Source organism: Notechis scutatus, chromosome 2 (assembly GCF_049901735.1).
Source record: "Notechis scutatus isolate UNSWTSFEM ecotype Mainland chromosome 2, rNotScu1.2, whole genome shotgun sequence".
NCBI classification, from domain to species: Eukaryota; Metazoa; Chordata; class Lepidosauria; order Squamata; family Elapidae; genus Notechis; species Notechis scutatus.
In genome coordinates, this window is record NC_142010.1 from 223,493,716 (window position 1) to 223,516,931 (window position 23,216).

At 39.1% G+C, this 23,216-nt stretch overlaps 1 protein-coding gene across 1 annotated transcript in view; it reads left to right on the forward strand.

The window, feature by feature from the left end:
- Positions 1–23,216, forward strand: part of ST8SIA4 (ST8 alpha-N-acetyl-neuraminide alpha-2,8-sialyltransferase 4) — a 92,444-nt gene that overhangs the window by 3,780 nt on the left and 65,448 nt on the right. The window contains exon 2 of the mRNA XM_026671366.2: positions 8,152–8,283. Within this exon, the coding sequence (XP_026527151.1) occupies positions 8,152–8,283 (132 nt within the window). The remainder of the gene's footprint in view (positions 1–8,151; positions 8,284–23,216) is intronic.

Genomic DNA, 23,216 nt, shown 5'->3' on the forward strand with positions numbered 1-23,216 from the left:
TATGGATTTATCTATTCCTCTTTCTCCTGCCCAATATTAAAAAAATCTCTCATTGAAATAATTCTGAAGGCTGTTTACATTTTTCCAGAATAAGTTGTGAAACCACTATTTTCCGGGGCAGTTCTGATCTATTAAAACCAATTTTAGAACATGTTGAAGTTTGTGTTTTTAATGGTTCCCTAGAATATGCGGTATATTCATGGGTCCTTGAATGCGTTCTTACTAGTAGAGAGATAAGGGGAAATACGGTTTGCATTATCCTTTGAATGTGTGCTTGTGAAGGAGGGTTAATAAGTCATCTACTTACACAATTGGGTAGCTACATGCAGAATTGAGAGTTGATTGATATTCTATTACTTCCTGAGTGAGTTGGTTAATCTGTTGTAGCACAAAGTGGTCTAAAACATGATTTGAAACACCCAATGGAATTACGCCAATGTGCCTTTAAGTCACAGTAAAACTGGAGCTATCTTTCCCCCATCATTTCACTTATTTTGTATTTTATTTGTTTGGAAACCTCTTTGCTGACAAATCTACTGGCATTGATCTACTGCAATGAGTTAGCGTCTTCTACATTGGCTGGAGACAATGGGATAGGAATTTTAGTTACAGATATTTTAGACTTGGGCAGAGCTAAAGAAAAAGGGTAACGAACTATCTGATTGGCCTTATGCTAAATTCAAGCAATAGCTATAAAGGTTTAAAGCAAAGTATAAATAGCTGAGTAATAGTGGTTTGGGGAAATGAAAAAGAAAAGAGAGAAGTACTTCATTTTACATTTTAATTTTAAATGTTTTTATTATATTTAATTTTACTTATATATTACTTGAATGTTCCATGATTTTAGCATTTTTATTAAAGATTGGCATTTGGAAAGCTACAGCAATAGCCATAACTAAAGGTTAATATGCTCTTATTATCATATGTCTACCTAAATCTATATAGGATTGTATATTTTTCTCCTGCTGTATCTCTGTTAACTCTGTAATTGTCTATTTAATAACTGTTTGAAATATTTATAGTTGGAATATTTTTAATATCCATAAAGAAGCAAGGACCAAAAATCAAAATAAAGTAAATGTATCCAACTCTAGCATCTCTCTAATCTCAGATCTTGTAGGCCTGTAAAATGGTCCAACTGCTTGTTGAGTTTTGAGATTCTCTCAGTGATATTAGAAATTAAAACTTTGTGTTTGCCTGGCATTCAGTAAAAAGCAAACATTGCTTTATATACAAAGTAACTTAGTTTGTAGTGAGGGGCAAAGCATTTTAAAAATATTGCTTGCTTTACAAGAAAAAAATATGTCATTTTATTATATTGGTTGAGATGGAGGTACAAATGTTCTGGTTGGTTTTTGTGAGTATTAAAAAAAAGAGAAAACAACTATTCCTTCAAATCAGTCTGAGCAAGCCCATAAGAAGATTGCATAATGATGCTCTCTGAATTGTACTGCCAATTAAAAGTTTATAACATTGATATAACTTTTTAAAGTGAAAGGATCTGTGCGAGGGAGGCAAACTAGCATTTGTCAGGTAGTATTCACTGGCCAAATTATAGCAGTAGTACCTTTTCCAACAAAACTCTATATAGCATAACAAAATGACTTTTCTGGCAAAGAATGATCTTTTGACCATAAATCAAAACATTCAACTGTCTCTTGCTTCTCCTACGCACCCTTTCTCTGTCAAGGCAATTCCTATTATTAAGACTATAATATAGATGAGATACAAATCAAGAACGTTATGTATTTATTGAGCCTGTGAATCAAGTTTAGAGCAAAGAGAGGCTAGATATGGTGAATTCAGCAGAAATATGACACACTGACATTTATGTTTGAATAAACTTTATAGAAGTGAACTATAAAAATAGAAGATTTGAAGCTATCCAGAAATGTGTTCTCAACTGGTATGAGTTCTACTTAATGGCACAAGAAATAATGTTTTGCTAGTTTGTGGTAAGAGTGTATATGAAGGTTCTTGATGATCCTTTTCATATAATTTTGGTTTTTGCTAAATTGTTTATAAATTCTCTTTTATAATAGATTGAATCATAGTTTCAATAGAAAAATTGTGGCCTTTTTAAAGTAGAGATTTGCTGACAGAAGCAGAAAAAAATATAAACAGAATGAAAAGCAGCATAGATTCTGAATAGAAACAACTTTGGAATCATAAAAAAAAACATTTAATTAAGGACCAGAGGCAAAATCAAGTTCAAATTAAGTATTCTAAATTTTCATTTATTGTTCAAGATTTAAAAACTGTTTATCCTAATGAGGAGAATATGGCACAGATTTTTCAAACAGAGTTTGAAAACAATAAGCCCAAAAACACTTTAGTTGATGAGATATAGCATACAACACCATCTTAATTCTCACATCCTTTATTGTGCACAGCTTGTGACTGATCTTGTCCAAACCTCAAGCAACTGCCAAAATGACTGATTCTGATTTGGATGACATGATTAGTTACAAAACTTAACCAATAAGTTACACATGAGAAATGGAAAAATATGAGAATGTGCTATTTACTGACAGTATGTTAAAAAAGGATATTTTCCTTATTTTTTTTAAATAAAAGAATAAGAAGGAATACTAAAAAATGATAACTGAGGATAAAAAATAAACCAGAAGACAAGATGTCCAACAGACCAAGAACATTAGCTTGAAGTTAGAGAAATAGCATGAAGCAGAAACAAGCAAATTACCTAAACTACTTTAAATAGACCGTGTTATGTAATGTTATCATTATTATTTTTATTAACTTTAGGTTTTCAACACATTTTAGCTGCTCAGGTTTGTTATGATCACTAAGTGACTGATTCCTTTAGTGATCAAAGTTATAACAACACTGAAAAAGTTACTTAAAACTGTTCCTCACACTTATGACAATTGTAGCGTATCACAGTCACGTGATCAAAATTCTGTCGCTCGGCAACCAGCATGTATTTTCGATATTTGTTCTATGCCAGGATCGTGTGATTGCTATTTTCAATCTTCCAACTGGCTTCCAATAAGCAAAGTCGTAGAGAAGCTGGATTTCCTTAATAACCACATATTCAATTAACAACTGCAATTATTTGTTTAACCATAGCAAAAAGCAAAAAAAAAAAAAAAAAAAGGTTGCAAAATTGAGTGGAGCTCACTTAACAACCATCTTGCTTATCATTGAAATTTCTAGTTCCAGCTGTCTTGTAAGATTATCTGTGGTTAGAGCATGAATACTTCTATGGACAGTTATTTATTTGTCTGATTTATATTCTTCTTTTCCCCCAAGAACACATGGACAGTTATTTATTTGTCTATTTATATTCTTCTTTCCCAGAACACAAGGCAACAAAGCCAGCTCTTCCTTTCCAGGTTTTCCCACAATAATTTCCAGGCACAAAAGATCAGAACTACCTGCGAAGTTCCAATTACTACTATTAATACTCCCTTTGCATGGGAACATAGTTGACTAATGATTAGCACTAATTTGGCACCAGTTTTGCAGTGGATACGCGTCAATGAGATTCAAAAAGGGTTGAACTTAGTCCATTTATGGCTATGTAGAAAGTCTAGGCTGATTTCTGTTTGGACTCTGTCTCTTAGGTTCTGCCACTTCTGCTACAATAACCCATTGCACTTGAGAAAGAATAACCAGTACTCTGAACTTCGATCACTGATGGTGGATTTGAACCTGCTTTTTCACTTATCCTAGTTCCAAAGCTTTAACTTCCATTTTGCACTATACTACCAAATCATGCTTCACTGAGTGTCTATATATCATCACATACTGTGAAATACCCATGTCCTTTTTGGGAAGTTTCTAAGGGGCTACAGTAAATTCAATACAAGTGAAAATTCATTGTACAATCCTTAGGCATCCCGTGGTGTATTTTGATCACTTTATTTTTAAGTGTGCTATGAAGCTGCTTCAGAAATATGAAGGTAACATCACCCCAAAATAAACACATTATTGTGTGTTTATTATTTAAAAGGGACTGATTCATATGACATTGACATAGAAGGCCGAGATTTGCTGTGTAATTAATTTTGGCATGAATATGTCCCTTGAGATTTATGTGAATATTGTTCACCAGAGATTTTATTATTCTTTAAATTTGAAAAAAGTGTTATGTACATACACACAAGAGTATGTAAATGCATTTGTATTTGCATTTCTTGCCCCATCTTAAAATTACTATGTAAGAAGTTTGAAATAAAATTTGCTTGGTTTTCTTTAAGCTCAACTTTGAGCTGTAAATCAATCATACATATTGGATGGGATGCATATCCAGCAGATATACGATCATTGATCCTATAAGTTCTCCTAGACAAGCTTCAAGATGTGATGAAGCACAGCTTAGTCTTTCTGAATATCATTGTGTGTGGCATGAAATTGCTATATGCAGCAAACAGAAATCCACATTCTTTTAGGCTCCTGCAGGTTGTTTTTTTTTTGTTGGTGAAGTGTGCTTTATAGCAGTGTTAAGTCCAATGCTGCGAGTTTGCTGTCAAGCTAAAATTAAACTATACAGTATATTATGCCCTATGAAGATCTGTATGGGTTAAGCTTTCCTATCTAACAACTGCTTTCTTTTTTAAATCTGGGCCTAAAGATATAGCAGAACTGCCCTCTTGATGATGCTGTGCTTGCAAGAGGTTCATTGAAAGGCAATCCAAAACAGCTGATTCTCAGTCAGAAGTTTCTCAACTGGGAAATTCCCTCCCTCTTTAATTACGATTGAGACTGATCTGAAAGTGTATCTGTTTAACTGGGCCTTTGGTTTAATTGGTGGTACAGTGCTTCTTATTTACTCTGGATATTCCAAAAGTTCTGTCCCATGCAATCACTTTTAAAGCTGCTCTTTTTTTAAACTAATTGTAAAATGGCTTGATTGTATTTGTTGCATTTGTTTGGTACCCCTTGCATCAAATTTGTCTTTTTGATACATTGCTTTGTTGATATGCTCTACGTAGAAATAAACATACTTATTGTGTGATGTGTATGGGCAAAACATTTATGATAGCATTAATGTCAAAGACATTAAATATATAGCTTTAATGTCAAAGACTTCAGATTCAGTTGCTGGCCCTCCTTCCATTTAAAGAATCTTATGTGGTGGGATGTGAGGTTTAACTGAGGTTGTTGTTGACTGCTACTCAGATGGTACAAGACAATGTAGACAAATGGTCTGACCTTGTATAAAACAAATTGTTATGTTCCAGAAACTAGCCATATTTTCTCAGGCATCAGAGTTAATGTATTTATCTCACAAGAATCCCAGTTATAGAGTTGCTCACAACAGTTAGTATAGAACCAGCATAAAAACAGAATTGTAAAATAACTCTGCTCTTGGGATGGAAAAAAACCCAAAGTCAAATCTCTCTCTTAGTTTATAATATGACATTATTATTGACCTCTTGGCAACAGTATGAATGCTTTACAGATTTCCTTCTTTTGGGATTTAAAAAAAAACTTAACTGCCCCAATTCACTTAGATGAAAACCTTCCTGCATACAGTAACACCTACCTAATGACTTAATCTATATTTATACTACTAAAAACCTCATTGTGTTTAACTGTTTGTACTTTCTAGTTAGCCCAAATGCTGCTAATATTGCAACACTGTTCAAATCAAATCTGCTAACTTAAAAATGCATACAAATCCAAGACCCATTACTCTCATATAATTGAAATTTCCACGATGTTCATATCAGCTTTATTCAAAAAGCATCCTCACATTGTGATAGTGATTTCTGATAGTCCTCACCAAAAGCAAAGTCAATGGGGAATCTGGCAGGAAGTCAGAAGTTGCTTCCATTCCCATTGCTTTTTTGCCTGCCCATGGTCTATTTATCTGTTTAGATAAATAAACATTGACTTATTATTGAAGTTCATTTGACCACTACATTTATTTTTCTGTTTATGATATATACCCTTCTTATTAGTTGATTATAGGGGACTGTTCAGCATTGAGATAAACAAAATATGGTCAGTCTACAATTCAGTGTTCGTTGTGGTCATATCAGACTGTACTGCCTTTCTCACGAAGGTGACCCAATGGCTCACAGTGTTGTCTAGTTAACAAAGTTAATAGTCTACTTAAGAGTAAATATTTATAACTTGAGAAGTTGTTTTAATTAGAAGCAACATAAGCATCCTGTCTCTTTCTTCCAGTAATAAATCAAAACAATGGAGAATTAGATGTTTCTCTGTTCATAACAAGCCAGTTTGATAAGAGAATTACATTACCAATATACCTGAGGGCAATAGGTTGTTTTATGGGTTATGTTATGTTGCTTAGTGGACATAGCTTTTGCCTCCTATATTTGGTTACTGGAACTCACTCTCTAAGATGGATGCCACAATCTAGTGAGTAATAATAGGGTTGATTTATTAATAGATATTTTCACTAAAATGGTCCCCCATAGTTGTTTACAAGTACATGCACTCAATCAAACAAAGTATAAGGAATATGACCCATTGTGAGAAGCCATTTCATGTTATGGTTCTGATCTAGCTTCTGAATCACTTGTTTAGAAATAGAGAAGGGGAATATTAAAATCAATTCTATGTATGTATCTTCATTGCAAAAGTTTTAGGTCTAAATGGACTTTCCCCCCCAAAGTTCCTGAAAAACAGACTAATGACGTTGATAAGCAATCTGATTTTAATTTCACTGACAGACTGAAAGTAGTTAAAACAAACAGGCCCATTGATTTTGGTGATTTAAAATAAATTAATAAATACATGCTGGGAAATCTTTTAATGGGTATAGGTCATGATAATTGTATATTAAGGCAAGCTTTCTTCTAAACATCACTTGATTTGGAATTTAAAGGATGAGAATTATTTTCATATGGGTGTACTTGAGGAATTACTCTAATATTCTGATAGCTGTTATGATGGGGAGTGTGGTGGTTCATAAGGTTAGGATAATGGGCTCTTGATCAGGCTCTCATTCAAAACCAGTTGTTACTGTGGGACGGGGTGAGTTCCTGTCACATGCTCCAGCTCCTGCCTAGCTAGCAGTTCGAAATTGGATGGCCGCAAGAATATAAAAGGGTACCATTTTGGTGAACAATTTAATGGGCATAAGAAAGGAGCCCCCAACTGATATCCCTGGGCAACAGTGATGTCACTGTTCAATTTTTTTTCAACCTGGAAGCACTTTAGTGTTCCCAACATGATTGTAGTAATCTGTTATGATGATGTAATGTAATGTGTGGGTGACCTTGGGGAATGAGAGGAAGACATGTTGCTAGGAAACAATCAGACAAGAACAGAAGTGGCTTAACAGTCAGAGAAAGAAACTTAGGAAGGACCCACCCTGGTCAGGCAGTTAAAGGTAGTGGCCGTAAAGTTGTACTTTCAGACTTGCAAGATTCTGTTAATGTAGGTTGCAATTATAGGAAGTAATTGTACCTCAAATCAAAATAGTTAGAGAGTTCCTATTTTTAATTCTGCTGTCATTTCAGATTTATAATTAATAATGCATTATCAGCTCAACCTAGCAAGTAAATAATGGCCAAAGATTCAGCCAGTTAATAGAAAAAAAACCCTCCAGTTTTAAGGAAGTTTCAGCTTCTAATCCTTCAGTGGAAGCCAGTGTGTAAAATAAAAATAAAGTATGTTTATTGTTGTGCTGAAAATTGGAGGAGAAAGAAGTACAGGTAGTCCTTAATTTAATGACCACAACTGAGTCTAAAAAATTACTGTTAAACAAGGCAGTTGTTAACTGAGTTGTGTTTCATTTTTCATACTTTTTTTGCAACAATTGTTGAACGAATGACTGAAGTTGTTAAGTGAATCATGCAGTTGTTAAGTGAATCTGGCTACTGCCATTGACTTTGCTTGTCAGAAATTGGGAAGGTTACAGATGATGATCACATGACCCCAGGCTGTCAAAAATACATGCCAAGTGTTGAATTTTGATCAAGTGAGTATGGGGTTGCTATTGTAAGTTTGAACAGTCACTGTAGTTGTAAGTCAAGGACTACTCGTATTAGTTATTTGCCATCTCATAAAGTAATAAAGATGGAAGAAGAAAAGAATCTTTAAAAAAAAAAAAAACACCTGGTAGCTGGTATTTGTGATGTGATGTCCAAAGGAGGCTTTTGGCTAATCTCTGAGCTAACTACCTTTCGTTCTTTTTACATTGTGTTTCAGAGATGGTGAGCAAAGTTTAAGTAAATCAATGGTCAATAGCTCTGATAAAATAAGCCGGAAGAGTGGCTCTTCAGTGTTCCAGTATTCTGTAGAAAGATGGAAAATCAATTCCTCCTTGGTGATGGAAATAAGGTTAGTATCTTAAATAATATATAGTCATTCATATATATAGCTTGCCTTTTTTATTTAGCCTTGTCCGCTGTGTTGGATACAAAATTCTAGAAGATGAACAATCTTGAGAAAATAAATTTCTCTTGGTCTACAGTACTGTATGGGTTTGTGAAATTACATAAGATCTTGACTGTCTTAGGAAAAAGTCACAAAGCAATTTTGAGCACAATGCTAGAAGATATTAAACTGAAATAGCTTCACATATATGTGTGTATATATATATATATATATATATATATATATATATATATATATATATATATATATATATATATGTATATATATATATATATGTATATGTATATGTATATATGGCATTCAGCTTTGCTCGGGTATTTTCCCACGTCATTGTAGTTGTGCTTTTAAAGTTGTAGCAACGTTTCGGCAGAATCTCATCTGCCATCATCAGACTTCTGTATAGTATATATATATATATATAGTATATATATATATATACATGTATATATGTGTGTGTGTGTGTGTGTGTGTGTGTATATATATATATAATGTTTTCTGAGGTTCTCGCGGTATTTGTATGTGGATCTTTGGTTATTCGGGTTTTCTCTCGCGTAAGATTGGAAGTATCTAGGCAACGCTTTGATGAAGTCTCATTCATCATCTTCAGGCTTCTGTCTTCAGCTCTGTGCTTCTCAGAGTGATGTGAGCTTGCAGCTGCTTCTTCCTTTTAACTGCTAGTGGGGGTGTGACTTGATTGGGTGGGGGCTTGGCTGTGTTCTGATTGGGTGGGGGTGTGTTCTCATTGGTTGGGGGTTTGGCTGTGTTCTGATTGGTTGGGGGGTTGGCCATGTTCAGAACTATCGCCAAAACCGAACACTTCAACAACAGAATAATCAGAGAAGCCATAGAGATAGAAAAACGCCCACACAGCATGAATAAAAGAGATGACACCTCCCGCTTACCAGCCATTTGGAAACCCGCCCTCATGAACAGACGAGTACCTAACATGATGAATGACACCAGACCCACACCCACGAGGGCCACACGAGATGCCACCACCACACTTCCACATAAAAAGCAGACTCACACCCACACAGAAGATGAGACACGACCACAGACCAGAAGCCGCACTGCAGCTGCATCTCTACCCACTTCAAACCCCTCTGAGCCATACATGAAGCGAACTGACCCCCACCATGAAGATGCAGCACGACCACGAACTCGAAGCCAAACAGCAAGATCACAGCTCACCAGCTCAAATCCCCCAGTAACTAAGACCAACCTGAGCACAACCAAGCCCCCACCTGAACAGAACACACCTCCAGCCAATCAGAACATGGCCAACCCCCAACCAATCAGAACACAGCCAAACCCCCAACCAATGAGAACACACCCCCACCCAATCAGAACACAGCCAAACCCCCACCCAATCAAGTCACACCCCCACTAGCAGTTAAAAGGAAGAAGCAGCTGCAAGCTCACATCACTCTGAGAAGCACAGAGCTGAAGACAGAAGCCTGAAGATGATGAATACTTCATCGAAACGTTGCCTAGATACTTCCAATCTTACGTGGGAGAAAACCCGAATAACCAAAGATCCACATATATATATACACACACACACACACATACATCATACATACATATACATACATACATATACATATACATATATATATACACACACTGTGTTTCTCATAAAATAAGGCTGGGTCTTTTTTTTTTTTTTTTGAGACCCGAAAAAACGGCTAGGACGTCTTTTCGGGGGTGACTTAATTTCTTCCCCCATGCACACCTCCACCTAGAGTGCCCCATGCACACTCACCTCTCCATGAGGCTGCCACTGGAAGTTCCCCAAAGGTAGAGTCACCAGCCGCTTCTATCGGCCGGTAGAAGCGGCCTCGGGGCAAGCACCCACACGCACTCACATCGCCACGAAGCTGTTTCTATCAGCCGATGGAAGCTCCCCAAAGGCAGAGTCACCAGCCGCTTTGGGGTGAGGCGTGGCTGCCCACAGGGCACTCCTGAGAGGAGCGCCCTACGCACACTCTCCTCGAGGCCGTTTCTATTGGCCGATGGAAACTCCCAAAAGGCAGAGTCACGAGCCGCTTCCATCAGCCAATGGAAACAGCTGCATGGCGAGGGGAGTGCGCATGGGAGAGCGGCTGCAAACTTTTCTTAGCAGAAGGGAAGCAAGCTGAGTTTCTCTCTCTCTCTCTCTCTCTCTCTCACACACACACACACACACACACACACCACCCCTACTAGCCCTCGTCCCTGCACCGGGTCAGCCAAGCCCTTCTGGCGAGGGAAGATCTCACCATCTGCGGGGTTCCCACTGCCCGCTCCCCTCCCCAGGCCAGACCTTTTCCGGGCACCCTGCCAAAGTCCCGGGGCAGCTGACCTCCCTTTACCTGCTGCTGCCGTTGGTTTGGGGAGCGGGGGGGGCACCAGGGAGGGAAGAGGAGGCAGCAGAGCTCGGCTACCCTTAGAAGGGAGATCGGGTGGGCTCCTGAAAGGAGACGCGGGAGCAGTCCTCATGGGAATGCGGCGGGGAAGCGGGGTGAGTGTGAAAGGGTCGCCGCCGCAGCACAGGAGGGCGGGAGGGAGCTGGAGCGAAGAAGGTCAGGAGAGAAGCTAAACCGTCCTTTCGATTGCTCTGGTGAGGGCCGAATATTTGCAGGGGCTGGTTGGAAAGGCCTAATTTTAGTATGAACCTTGAGTCATGGGGGGAGCTGAATGGTGAAGGCACTCTGCACATGATCCGAGGCAATCCTGCCACAGCTCACGGGTGGCGTTGCTAACAGTTGGGGGGAGTCTGATAACTTCAGCAACGCTTCCTTTTCTCTCTCTCTATCTCTCTCTCTCTCTCTGAGCGCCTGAAAGAGCACCCGTCATTAACCAATTAACCAACGGCAGCCTCGGAATCCCTTATTTTGGCATAATTCGGGACGACAGAGGAGCCGTAAAACCAGGGACTTGGCAACGAGGTGCAGGTTCTTTTTTTTTTTTTTTTTTGATTGAGTTCAATCACGAGACATTTCTTGATTTCATCGGATGTCGGAGGCGTTCAGAAGAACTTTTGAAAAACTTGTGGGTCTAACTTTGAGAAGCAATGAGTTTGGTCCTCTCAGATGGCGGAGGTTCAGGATGGTCTTTGGAGATCTCCCCTCTCTTTTAGCTGAGGGAGACCTGGGTGATTTTAGGCTAAAAGCTGCCCTGGAGAGATTGTTCAGAGAATGGGCAAGAAAGCAAAACAAGAATACATTTGGGCTAAGGCATTTTCTCCCATTCCCTCTGTCGCAATGTCACAATTTTCATCCAGACACAGATACGTGTGTGCTTTCTCTCCTGCCCCGCTGGTAGATTCAAAGACAACTAATGCGAGCTCCCCTCATGAGGCCATTTCTATTGGCCGATGGAAGCTCCCTAAAGGCAGAGTCGGCAGCCGCTTCTACCGGCCGATAGAAGCAGCTGGTCACTCTGCTTTTGGGGAGCTTCTATCGCCTGATGTTCTATCGGTAGTAGATCAGGGTATTCTAGCCTAGGCTACCTGCATGGCGCTCCTAAAGGCAAGTTTTCTCCCCCCCTTCCCTTCCCATTTCTCTTTACCTCGTGTAGTTCTAACGAATGATGTGAGAAATGTGGGGAAATGCATGGTTTAAATAGGCCTAAATTTTGGGGGCGGGGCTTAATTTCACCTCATGCCTAGAAATCATGCTGGGCCTTCCTATTGGTGGAGGCCATATTGTTGGAGAAACACGGTATATATTTGTTTTCTTAAGTTTTCACGGGTACTTACATGTATGGTATTCAGCTTTGTTCGGGTATTTTCCCACATCATTATAGTTGTGCTTTTAAAGTTGTAGCAACGTTTCGGCAGAATCTCATCTGCCATCATCAGGCTTCTGTATTGTGTTCCTCTGTGAGTCAGACTTTCACAGCTGTTTCAGTTTTAAATTTGGGGCTAGCCTACTGCTGTGCCAGAATGGTTTCTTCTTCATCCTGATTGGTTGCGAGTCTAAACACAGAGGCAAGCAGGGAAGCGTCTGAGCTACCTTCCTCATAGCCGCGTTTTGCGCGATCATTAAACTGATCGGCAAACCGATAACAGTGCCAGCCAGCTGATTGCGTGGGCAGTGATTCTCATCTTCTCTGGCTGATCCGATCGCTCAGGGCTTGCAATAGCCTAAGGAGTGAATTTTTATTCTTCAGAGCCCTCGATGAGCAGCGGCCATCTTGGAGTGCAGCCTCTACACACACAAGGTGAGCGGCCATTTTAAGTGGGCCAGCAGCCATTTTCAGGACCCAATTGCACCCTCTGCCATCCTTAAGCACATTTGGCAGCCAATCTCACAACGCTTGACCTTGCCTATTTTAAAATGGATCAGGACAAGGCTCATGCAGAGCTCCCCCCCCCCCAGTGGAACAGACCCTCCAACCCACTAAGAGGAAAAGACGTAGACAACGTACTGCTAAGAGGAAGTGGCTGCTAAAATCAGAGCTAAGGATCTAGCCCCTAAGAAGAGAACTCAGGCTGAGTTGAAGGCAGAGAAATGCAGACATGCAGCTCTAGGAAGACAATTTAATAGGACTATTCAACAAATGAGGGGGCAACTGCAACAGGCTTCCCAGTCAGGTGAACATAAGGGTTCCCAGAGAAGCCCTCCCGGGAAGGGGAAGTTGTTCATGGAATCTTTGGACCCATCCCGGTCTGGTCTCCTGAGGCATTTGAGGAACAACTAGATCCTCAGGATTTGAGCAGATCTGGGGCATATTTCCAGCAAGCTTCTGGGCCCTATGCCCCCTCTCTCTCCTCTAGAATTCAGGCCTCCCAGATCAGGCTGGAAGCCACCTTCACACCCACTGCAGCTGGCCTTCGGCCCTCCACTTCCTTTGATAACAGGCCCAGGGAGATCCAAGATGTCGTTTCCTTAGCCATTAGGAAGGGATTGGCTGAAGGTTTTCAACAGAATCTTCGGCCTCTGAAAGGATTCAGGCCCTTCTCCTTCCTCAGCCCATAGGTTCCTTGCCTCTGCAATGAGATTTCCACAGACCCCAAGACCTCAGAGTCCATTCTTCACAGGCAGAATGGGAGGATTATGAAGGGGAAGAGGGTTCCTCCCCATCTGAACACAGTTGCTTCTTTCATTCAGAGCGTGAAGAAGGCGAAATCTGTGATCGCAATCTTTCAGAGGAAGAAGACTTCTCCAGATCAGCCCTCCTCTGCATTGGTCTTTAAACCAGCCCTCTTTAAACCCTTACTTAGCAAGGCCCTGGTCACTGCCAAGCTGTCACCTGAGGAAGCAGCCCCTGAACCACAAGTGGAACTCTCCGGGCAAGGAGATTTGCTCTTCTCCAAGCCTGTAGTACACACGGAGGTTTTGCCTTCTCCCCTTTAGTTTCTCAACATGGTCAAGGAGCAGTGCGCTTCCCCTTCAGCAGGTACTCGCCCATCATCTTTGGACAAGCGGTTCTACAATGTCAGCACATCCCTAGCCAACACCCTTGCAGTACCCTCGATAGACACTCCAGTTATGGCATCATTCGCCTCTTCTGGCACTCCCACTGTTCGGGCCTCGACTGCTGCATCGTTTTTCACAAGGGCATCTCTACGATGGCTTTATCAACTGCAGGACCGGTAGCCTGCCTCTGACCTTAGGTCTCATCAGGCCCTTAACAAAATTATAGCAGCAGTGGAATTCACTGCGGATGCCAAGGGGTTTGGTCCAGGTCAGACAGAACCCATCCCATAAATTGGTTAGAGCTCAGAGCTATCTCTCTGGCTCTCAAGCATTTCAGAGCCTCTGTGACTGGCAGGATCTCTGCACCTTTCACGATGATAGGGTTGTTCTCCATTTGGACCCCTCCTTTATCCCAAAGATTAACACCTGGTTCCACCAGTCCCAGGACATTGTGTTGCCTGACTTCTGTCCCCTCCCGCGCCATAACTTGGAGCGCAAGTGGCACACTCTAGATGTCAGAAAGGCTCTTAGAATTTACATCAAGCGCACTTCCCCTTTTAGAAAGACAGCAGCCACGTTTGTCTCCTTTTCCCCTTCTCGCTTGGGGAAGAAGGCCTCTTCCCCTACTATTAGCAGGTGGGTCCGGACGTGCATTGCACAAGCCTACAAAGCAGTGGCTCTTCCGGTACCCCGAGGTCTAATGGCGCACTCTACCAGAAGTGCAGCCACTTCAGCCGCCTGGGCCACCCAGGCATCCTTGGAAGAGATTTGCAGAGCGGCCACATGGACATCCCCGTCTCCCTTCATCAGACACTACCATCTGGATTCCTTTGCCTCAGCGACTGCGGCCTTCGGCAGACGGGTTCTTCAGCAAGTGGTTCCACCGTCAGAATGATTGGCTGGATGAGGACCCGCCCGTGGACATGCAAGCTTTTGTATGTCCTATCCTGGGCTCTAGCTGCAGCATGGAGGAGAATGGGCCTTGGTAAATTTACCTGTGAATGCCCTTTCTATCTTTGCTGCAAGAGAGCCCAGCCCCTCCCTTGGTTTGTCCGGAGATGGCAAGACATGTTAATATATTAGATTGTTTGCTTTCAGAGACACTTCTTCAGTCTGTCAAGTATCTTTGCCAAAGCTGGGGATACTCCCGGGGGCTGGCTTTTATATATACAAGTACAGACTTAGCTTAATGACATCATAGGAAGGAGTCTACCCATCCTGGGCTCTCTCGCAGCACAGATAGAAAGGGCGTTCACAGGTAAATTTACTAACGCCCATTCTGCTAAACTACAAAGGAACAGAATATTTTATTAGAGGTATAAAAATTACTTGTCTGATGTGAAAGCAAGGGAGGCGGTATTTTAAATTTTTACAGTTTTCGTTATTCACAATCCTTACAGAATAAATTCTATACTAGTGGTGATGAACCTATGGCCCTAGCTCAGCTCCATTGCCTATGCACGCACACCTCCTGCTGGCCAACTGGCCTTCGGATCTCTGCTGTGCATGCATAGGAGCCAGGGTACATGTGCCGGGGTGCACATGCGTGGGAGGGGGACGTGCCTTGGCTTTGGGCACTCAGTGCCCAAAAGGTTCACCATCACTGTTCTATACTGTTATGGGATGATAATATAAAGGATCTGTCAATTGCTGATCTGAAAATCTGATTAAAGAGTGAATAGTATATAGTAGCCTCCATCAAAATTAGTGAACTAGAAGATATGGGGAAAACTCTGGATAGGCCATCAAGTGTAGTTGCATGAGGTTCTCCCAAATTAAAATACCTTGCCCTGAGATTGAGAACATGGATTAAACAGTTACAGCATACTTGAACAATCTCTTGGAAATAAATCAACAAGAAATAACAGCAGTTAGTTGGTCTGTGTATAACTTTGATAATACTTCACTTTGATTAAGATTTGAATGAACACCTCTTTAACACCACTGATTCACAAAACAATATGATCTCTTTCTTCTAAAAGAAACCGTTAAATATTTATGTTGCTTTACCTTGCTTTGTTTCAGAGCCTCTTCCAGCTTTTTCCTGTGGAACACATGCAATGAAAGTTTTTGAGAAATCTTCCAGGAGAAAGCTGAGACAAGCCTTCCCCTGCAGTGCTGGTGAAACTGATTTCAGGCTTGCCAGGTTAAACACAAAATGCAGGCATTCCCTTATTGAGCTCTGGAGCTTTCTGGCCTAGAGCATCCTTGGGCCACTTGCCAGAAGCTTTGGTGAGACTGCAGGGGAGATACTACATATCTCCTTCTTCCGGCATGCTGCAGAGAAAATGCTGCTCAGCCTTGGCCAGCACATGAGGGGAATGTCTTACACAGTGTTTGAGAAAGGTCAAAACAATCTGGAGGTTCTGTTGCCTTTGTGAGCATCATGGAGAAGGCACTGCTTTTCCAGCCTGCTTTAGATATGAAGTATTTTCTAGGCTGGATTGTTTCATTGCATGTCCCTAAATCACCCAACTTTGGAGATTCTTTGATGGATGCTAAGGCAAAACCCTGAGAAGAAATCATCCAATTGGTTTGATGAGGTAAATTATGCCATCTCTATGCATCAGAGAAGTGAAATCACATTGCTTTCATGGTGTTAATCACAAAGTAAAATGTATCTTGATTTCTTTTGGAGAGTTTTGGGTTGATGGAAGGCAGAAGGATGCAGGCCAAAATTGGTTAAAAAAGGAAAAGTAGGGAAAAGTCTTATTTTTATATATAAAACTATGAATGGATATTTCTCCATTACTATTCTTAAATTATATGGTTCCTTTAATTTAATTTTAATTTTCTTGTAATTTCTGAATTATTGGATGATTTGATGTAGGTGCATCTGACATATTTTAAAAATCACATAAAATTGAAGCTGAAATGTATTTATAACTCATTAATTATCTGCTTTCTGTTTTTAATTTTTTGATAATCCTTATGAAAACCTAATCTTAACCTTTTTAAAACTGAATTCTCAAAGCAGTCTGTGGAATGACATATGGCAATTTCAGTGGCACATCAGTATATTAGATGGAACATAAACCTGCACTGCATTCTCATTCCCCCCACCTCTCTGTACATGTACATACACACTTTTAAAACATATGAACTAGAATGTTATTTTGTTAAGAGTCCTATTTGTATTCAGTTGAATAACCACAAAAGCTTATCAGATGATTACTAGAGGTGGAGATTTCCTTTTGGTCTGAAAAGGGGAAACAGCAAAAAGTCTTCAAGCTAAGTTGAAAAGGATGTGAGTTATTTGTGGTTTTTCAGCACTGCAGGCTCAATTGTGAGGTAGGTAACATTTACAAACAGTAAAAAACAACTGCACCAAGACTTATTTTTCATTTGTTAACAGCAAGTGTGGCAAATATAGTGGATTATATGGTGTAGTTAGTCACAAAAATCCACATGAGTAGACAGAGAAGTCCATAAAACTAGTTTGTTCCTTCTAGAAGTGAGCAGAAAGAGGGAGTGACAGATATCTTGAATAGTTCACCAAAGTCCCAGTATTTCTTAAATTATCTAGCACACTTCAAACGTTGGCTGTTATTGTCTTTGCTCTTGGGAATAATCTGTCCAGAGCTGACTTTGCTCTTGGTCATAATCTGTCCAGAGCCCTTACTCTAACTCCTGAAATATGTTCTCTTTGTATTCTCAAAACTTTTTGTTTGATTTTGCATATCGTTTCTTCACCCAAGACTCCTGACAAAGTAATGTTAGACTATGCCAGGCAGCATACTGAACTATCAGTTTTTTTTTTAATCAAATGATGTAAATAGTGGCATTTAATACATCTGATTGACTTTACAAACATAGACATCTGTCTCGATCCTATTCAGGCATCTAGTGGCTGAGCTGAGGTGGGACAATGAAGAAATGTGCAAGATAGTGCAATTATGTAAATATTGTCTTTTGTATAAGTGATACATTTGTGTGGTTATTTTTGTGGTTGTGTGGTTGTGCACATAACATTATTTTGGCATCGCTGCAATGTGTTGTGGATGCTACAAATGTATCTTCCCCTCAATACACAACTAATCATTAGAAAGCTCAGTCTCTTCAGTGGCATTATGCTATTCTACTCAGTGTGGATTTCGGCAACTTGAAGATTTTTTTTGCTGAAATCCATAATATATAAGCTTACCTCAGCAACTAGTATTGAAATGGATTTGGGGAATTCTGGATTGTAGGAGTTGTCTGACCTTAACTTTTCCCTTCCACATGTTTCATGACCTGCATAGGTAACATCTTCCATGCTGTGAATTTGGGAAGAGAGGTATAGTTATATGCCATATATAGATGCTTACCTAAGCCTTCAAACCTGAGCTTCATTTATTGTCTGCCATTGCAATTCTTCAAGAATACAGGATAACAAAATTTTAATGGTGTCCTACTCATCCTTTCAATGGCATTTGAATCTGCATTGAGTTTGTAGCCCCACAGGGAGCTGCTTGCTTAAAGAAAAATAGTTTGTGGTTTGTTAGGTAATGAAGGAGACATTTTCCTAATTCTCATTTCAGCCAGCTTTTCCTTTCTTTGATGTGAGAAAGAGAATATAACAAGTTCCAAAATGAAAAAAGCACATTGTATTTTAACATTAAAAAAAATCTCACCTCTGTAACAGTCTATACATTTTACACATTATTCTGTTTATACTTATTATTAGTTTCCAGGTATGGGCCGGATTAATGTAGAAAACAATATTAGATTCACATATTCATGCTAAGCAGTGGTTTAACCAATGGATTGTGTGATGTGCAATTCAATTGTAGCACTATTGTAAACCATTCTCTATATTGTCTCATATTAAATATTAAGGGCTATTGTTTATACAGATTAGCCCAAAATCAGTTAAATCATTAACCTCAGCTTTAAAGAGATGGCCCAGATAGAAATGAGTTCTCATATTTATTGTTTGTGATTTGTTCTATTTAATGAAGTGATTTCATTTGTTAGAAAAATGATCAATAAAGTCTCCAAAAAGTGAAGTCTTTCTTTAACAAAGGTACCTCATAGGATAAATAAAGTAAAGAGTTAGTTAGTTACAACAATAGCCACTTGTTTGGTGAAATCAATAACTCCTAGGAGAATATAAGCACAAATCTTTCATTTTCATTCCTCACGATAATTTAATTGCAACTATGAAATCGGTGAACTTCTTTAAAAACAGTGTTTGTAAAGATTTGTTTGGACCATCTGTCTTCTTGACACTCAGAGATCTGAACTTAGCTACTGAGCTACATAATTTGCATTTTTGAAGTGATAAATCAATTTTTTAAAAAACAAAACTAAGTTCATATTAAGTTATGTATTAATTACTCAATCAAAGTCATTATGTCTTTTTGAAAGTAACAAGCTTGAGGGATATTTTTTTTAAAAAAAATGGAATGATTTTTTTTCTCTTATTGATAAAGTGGATAAATTGATCTAAGAAAGTTGAATGCAAGCAATCGCCATATCTCAGAGTCTCAATTGGTCTCATTATACCTAGCGATAGTTCCCTTGGCCTGCTTATTGCCAAGGTCTTCCCTGATATTATTTTAAAATAATTTAAAAAATAAAATAAAAACAGGAATAACAATAATGATACAATACATGTAGCACCATAAAACAAAAATACTGTATTTGCTTATCCCAAGTCCTTGGGAAGGGTGGAAAAAATGCAAATCCAGTTGAAACATCTGACTGACTGTATGACTTACTATAATGATAGAAAGCTACTATCTTTACTTCCAAAAATGCTTCTAGACTCATATCTGTGTTCCATTAGCAGTTTTTAGAAAGCTTTTATAAAGGTATGTGCTGTGCTTTCTTTGAAAACAGGCAAAGCAAACTGATTACTAAAAATAGTGGAGAGGAGTAACTGCATCATTTTGCCTTTTTTAAAGTATGGTGTTTATAACTAGACATAGCTACTAAGACAACCATTTTATAAGAGTAGCCAAATGTCAGATATGCTCATTGAACCAAAGACCCAATATATTTTTTTCAAAGTCTATTAATATAACATTAGGTTAGCTCTGCCAAATTAGTCCAAATCTTGGCCTAATGTTTTATTTCTTGGATGCTTTATTCAAAATGAGACATGGAGTCATATGCCTTTCCTGCTACTGTTTCTTTGAATAGGTATTTGGAAGTGCTTATATGTTGCTGCAACCCAGAAATAACATTGCACCCTCCCTGGCAGACACTATGACCTCTCTGTCATAAATTTATCCATAACTCTGGGCCACAAGTGACTCAAAGGGCATTTTAGGAGCAAAACAGAATTTTAGTTGTATAATCTTTCATTTTTTTGTCATGTGAAAATAAAACGGAAAATAAATGACCTAACCTTCACTACTCAGCTATCTCTTAGCATTCTTTTGTTGTTGTTGTTGAGTCTCCGCCCCAAAATCTGCTTTATTATCAAAAAGGATCCAAAATACTTTATTCGTTTTGTAAAAGAATAACATCAACATCATATCAGTGTAGCTCTTAGAGACTTTGATTGATTGATTAATTCTTGGTAAAATCACATCCTAACTTTTCTTTTTTCATTCAGTATTTTGATTCCATGTAAAGTAGTTAAATACTTTGAGTGTTTTTTCCCCCCTAGGCTGTATTTCTCTATAGAAACTTATAGTTGACTCCATGTTTTTATTACAGAAAATAATTTTAAGACAGGCTGTAAATAATTTTTTAATACATTTTGCCCAATTGTTTTGACACAAAGTATGTTATAAATTGTCAAGAAGTTTATAATACTAATTTTGCTAAAATTAGACTTTCTAATTAGGTTAGTATCTATTTGTCTGGGTTCCCAAAAATGTGTTACTGTTAATGATTGATAAAGCCAAACAACGGTAGCATTAAAGAGTGAAATAGCCTTCTTCTAGAAAATTTATATTTTTAAATGTGTAGGATATAATATTTGCTGAGAGCTTTCTCTGGCAACTTGGTTTCTATTTATTAAACATATAAAACATATTAATATGCTTTTTTCCATAAAAACTGTTCTAGGGTGCTAAAAATACATTTGTGACTATACATTTATTAATATACACAATATAATGTACTTAATAAAAGAAATTAGAGGTCTGAGTTCAAATTTTCACTTGGCAGTGAAATTCACAAAAAGAACTTGAACTAGTCAGTCTTTCTTCTACCTTAACTTACCACACAAAGTTGTTTAAATAATATAGCAAGGAACAACCAAACCATGTTTTTCACCTTGAAAAACAATATAAAGGAAAGGATGGAACAATGTGGTAGAACCAGTGGATAGAGTGCTAAATATTAGACTTGTGATATCTAGACCATCTTCAGCTATGGGAGGTCATAGGGTAACTTCGAACTATCTTTCAGCCCAACATATCTTACAGTGTTGTTGCTGTGGAGAAAATTGAGCAAGGGATTCTGTTCTATGCCACCAGAATCCTTGGAGAAAATAATGCCTTCCTTAAAGTAAGTAATGTAATGTTCAGTTGCAGGCATCACAGGTTATGGACTGTAGAACAGTTTTCAGTTAGAGAAGGCTGCTTTAAGCCTTAATTAGATTTCAAAAGCTCTCTCTAAGCAGCCTACCTGATGGCAAAAACATCTTGTTCTTTCCCTAACCACTTTTTCAACAGAGAGGAAGTGGGGGAGAGAGAGGGAGAGAAAGAGATGAGCAACTAAAAAGGTGTTGCTTTTGCCTTCTTTTGATTTCAGCATTCTCTGCTCTTGATTTTCTTCAGTGATGAGAGGCATGTAGCCCATAATGGTTCACTCTCATGGGCACAGGACTATTTCAGAAAAAAAGGGATCTGCATCCCTGATACAATTATTTGACTCTGTGTAATGCAGCTAACTGTTTTGAGTCAGAAACTGGGAAACATTATAGTTCATTGCATTGTCCTTTTGCAACTATTAGTGCAGCTAGATCAGTTGCTTATTTTAGTCTTTAATGCAATTTTTCCAATACTCTTACATTTTGCCAATCTAGGTATATTAGACTTGAAAGGCTTTAAAACCATTTGGATGCAAGATTACATTAAAGGATAAAAAAACCCGGCAGAACAGTGAAATTAGGGAAATGAAACATTTCCCTTACTTTATTATCATTTATCAGGATCTCTAGGCACTTTAGGTTTTAATATTTTTCATTTTGCTTTATTGCTTCATTATTCTGAAACATGTATTTTCTTGTTTTGATACTAATTTATTTGTATATTGAAGACACAGAAAAACATTTTTCTTTTCACATTTAGCAATATTAAAATTTCATGTATGTATATATGAATATACCTCATGGAAATAACTTTCAGTTAGAATCTAAGAAATATTCTTCTGACTTAAAGCACTGAATATGGATACTCGGGATTTTAATGGCATTATTTATTATGTGTGTCTCTGTATGGAAATCTATCATTTTTTTCTAGTTTATGTGTTGTTTTAAAATCTGTAAATCTGCTGCAATTGTCATTCACTAAGAAAATAGCTTTGCTAGAGAAAATGAAAGACCCATCCTGTTTCATATCCTATTTCTCTTATGACTAACCATATCCCCATATGAATTTTCTGAGAAAATATGATATAGGAGACTGTTGCTGTTCTTTTACAGCTGGTAGGCACAACTGAAGGAAACATGAGGTCATTATGACTGAATGTTTTTAATTATCCATTTAATTTGACTTACTATCTTTTAGTTCTCTAAGTCAGGACTCTCCAATCTTGACAATTTTAACTTCAACTCCCAGAATTCCTCAGCCAGCCATATAAATCATAAAGTTACCAAGGTCAACACCCACCCACCCATCCCCACTGTATGTTGTTAGCCAGGGGGTGGAGTTCTACCGGTTTGGATTGGTTCTATAGAACCTGTTGTTATGATTCCATGCAGTTCGGAGAACTGGCAAATTGTGTTCCTGGCAGGCCCTGCCCCTCTCCACCTGCCCCTCTCCACCTGCCTCTCCCTTCCCTGCCCAGTCAGTCCTTATCGCGCATGCATGACATCACTGACTGCATTCTCTCCAGCCCAGTCACTCCTTGCGGTATTTCTTTTTTCCCCCCTCCTGACAGTCAACTGTTCTGATGATCAGCTGTGCTGGGATCCCTCTTGCTGTCTTATTGCTTTGCTCAGGAGGCTTCCCTGAGGCCCAGGAGGCAAAAAGGGGCACTGTGGAGTGCGGGGTGGGGGGAGCTGTGCCCCCCTGCACTCTGTTTTTTGCCTTCCTGTGCTCCAGGGAAGCCTTCTGGGCAAAACAAAAAGGCTCCCCCAGGAGGATTCCCTGAGACCCAGGAGGCCCAAAAACAGAGCATGGAGAATGCTGCATGACTTCCCCCAGGCTCTATTTTTTGCCTTCCTGGGCTCCAGGGAAGCCCCCTCCAGGAGGCTTCCCTGAGGCCCAGAAGGAAAAAAAAATGGTGTGTGTGGGGGTGTGTGCTGCAAAAACAATCCATGCCCATCCAGTCACATGGCTACACCCACCTAGCCACGCCCACAGAACT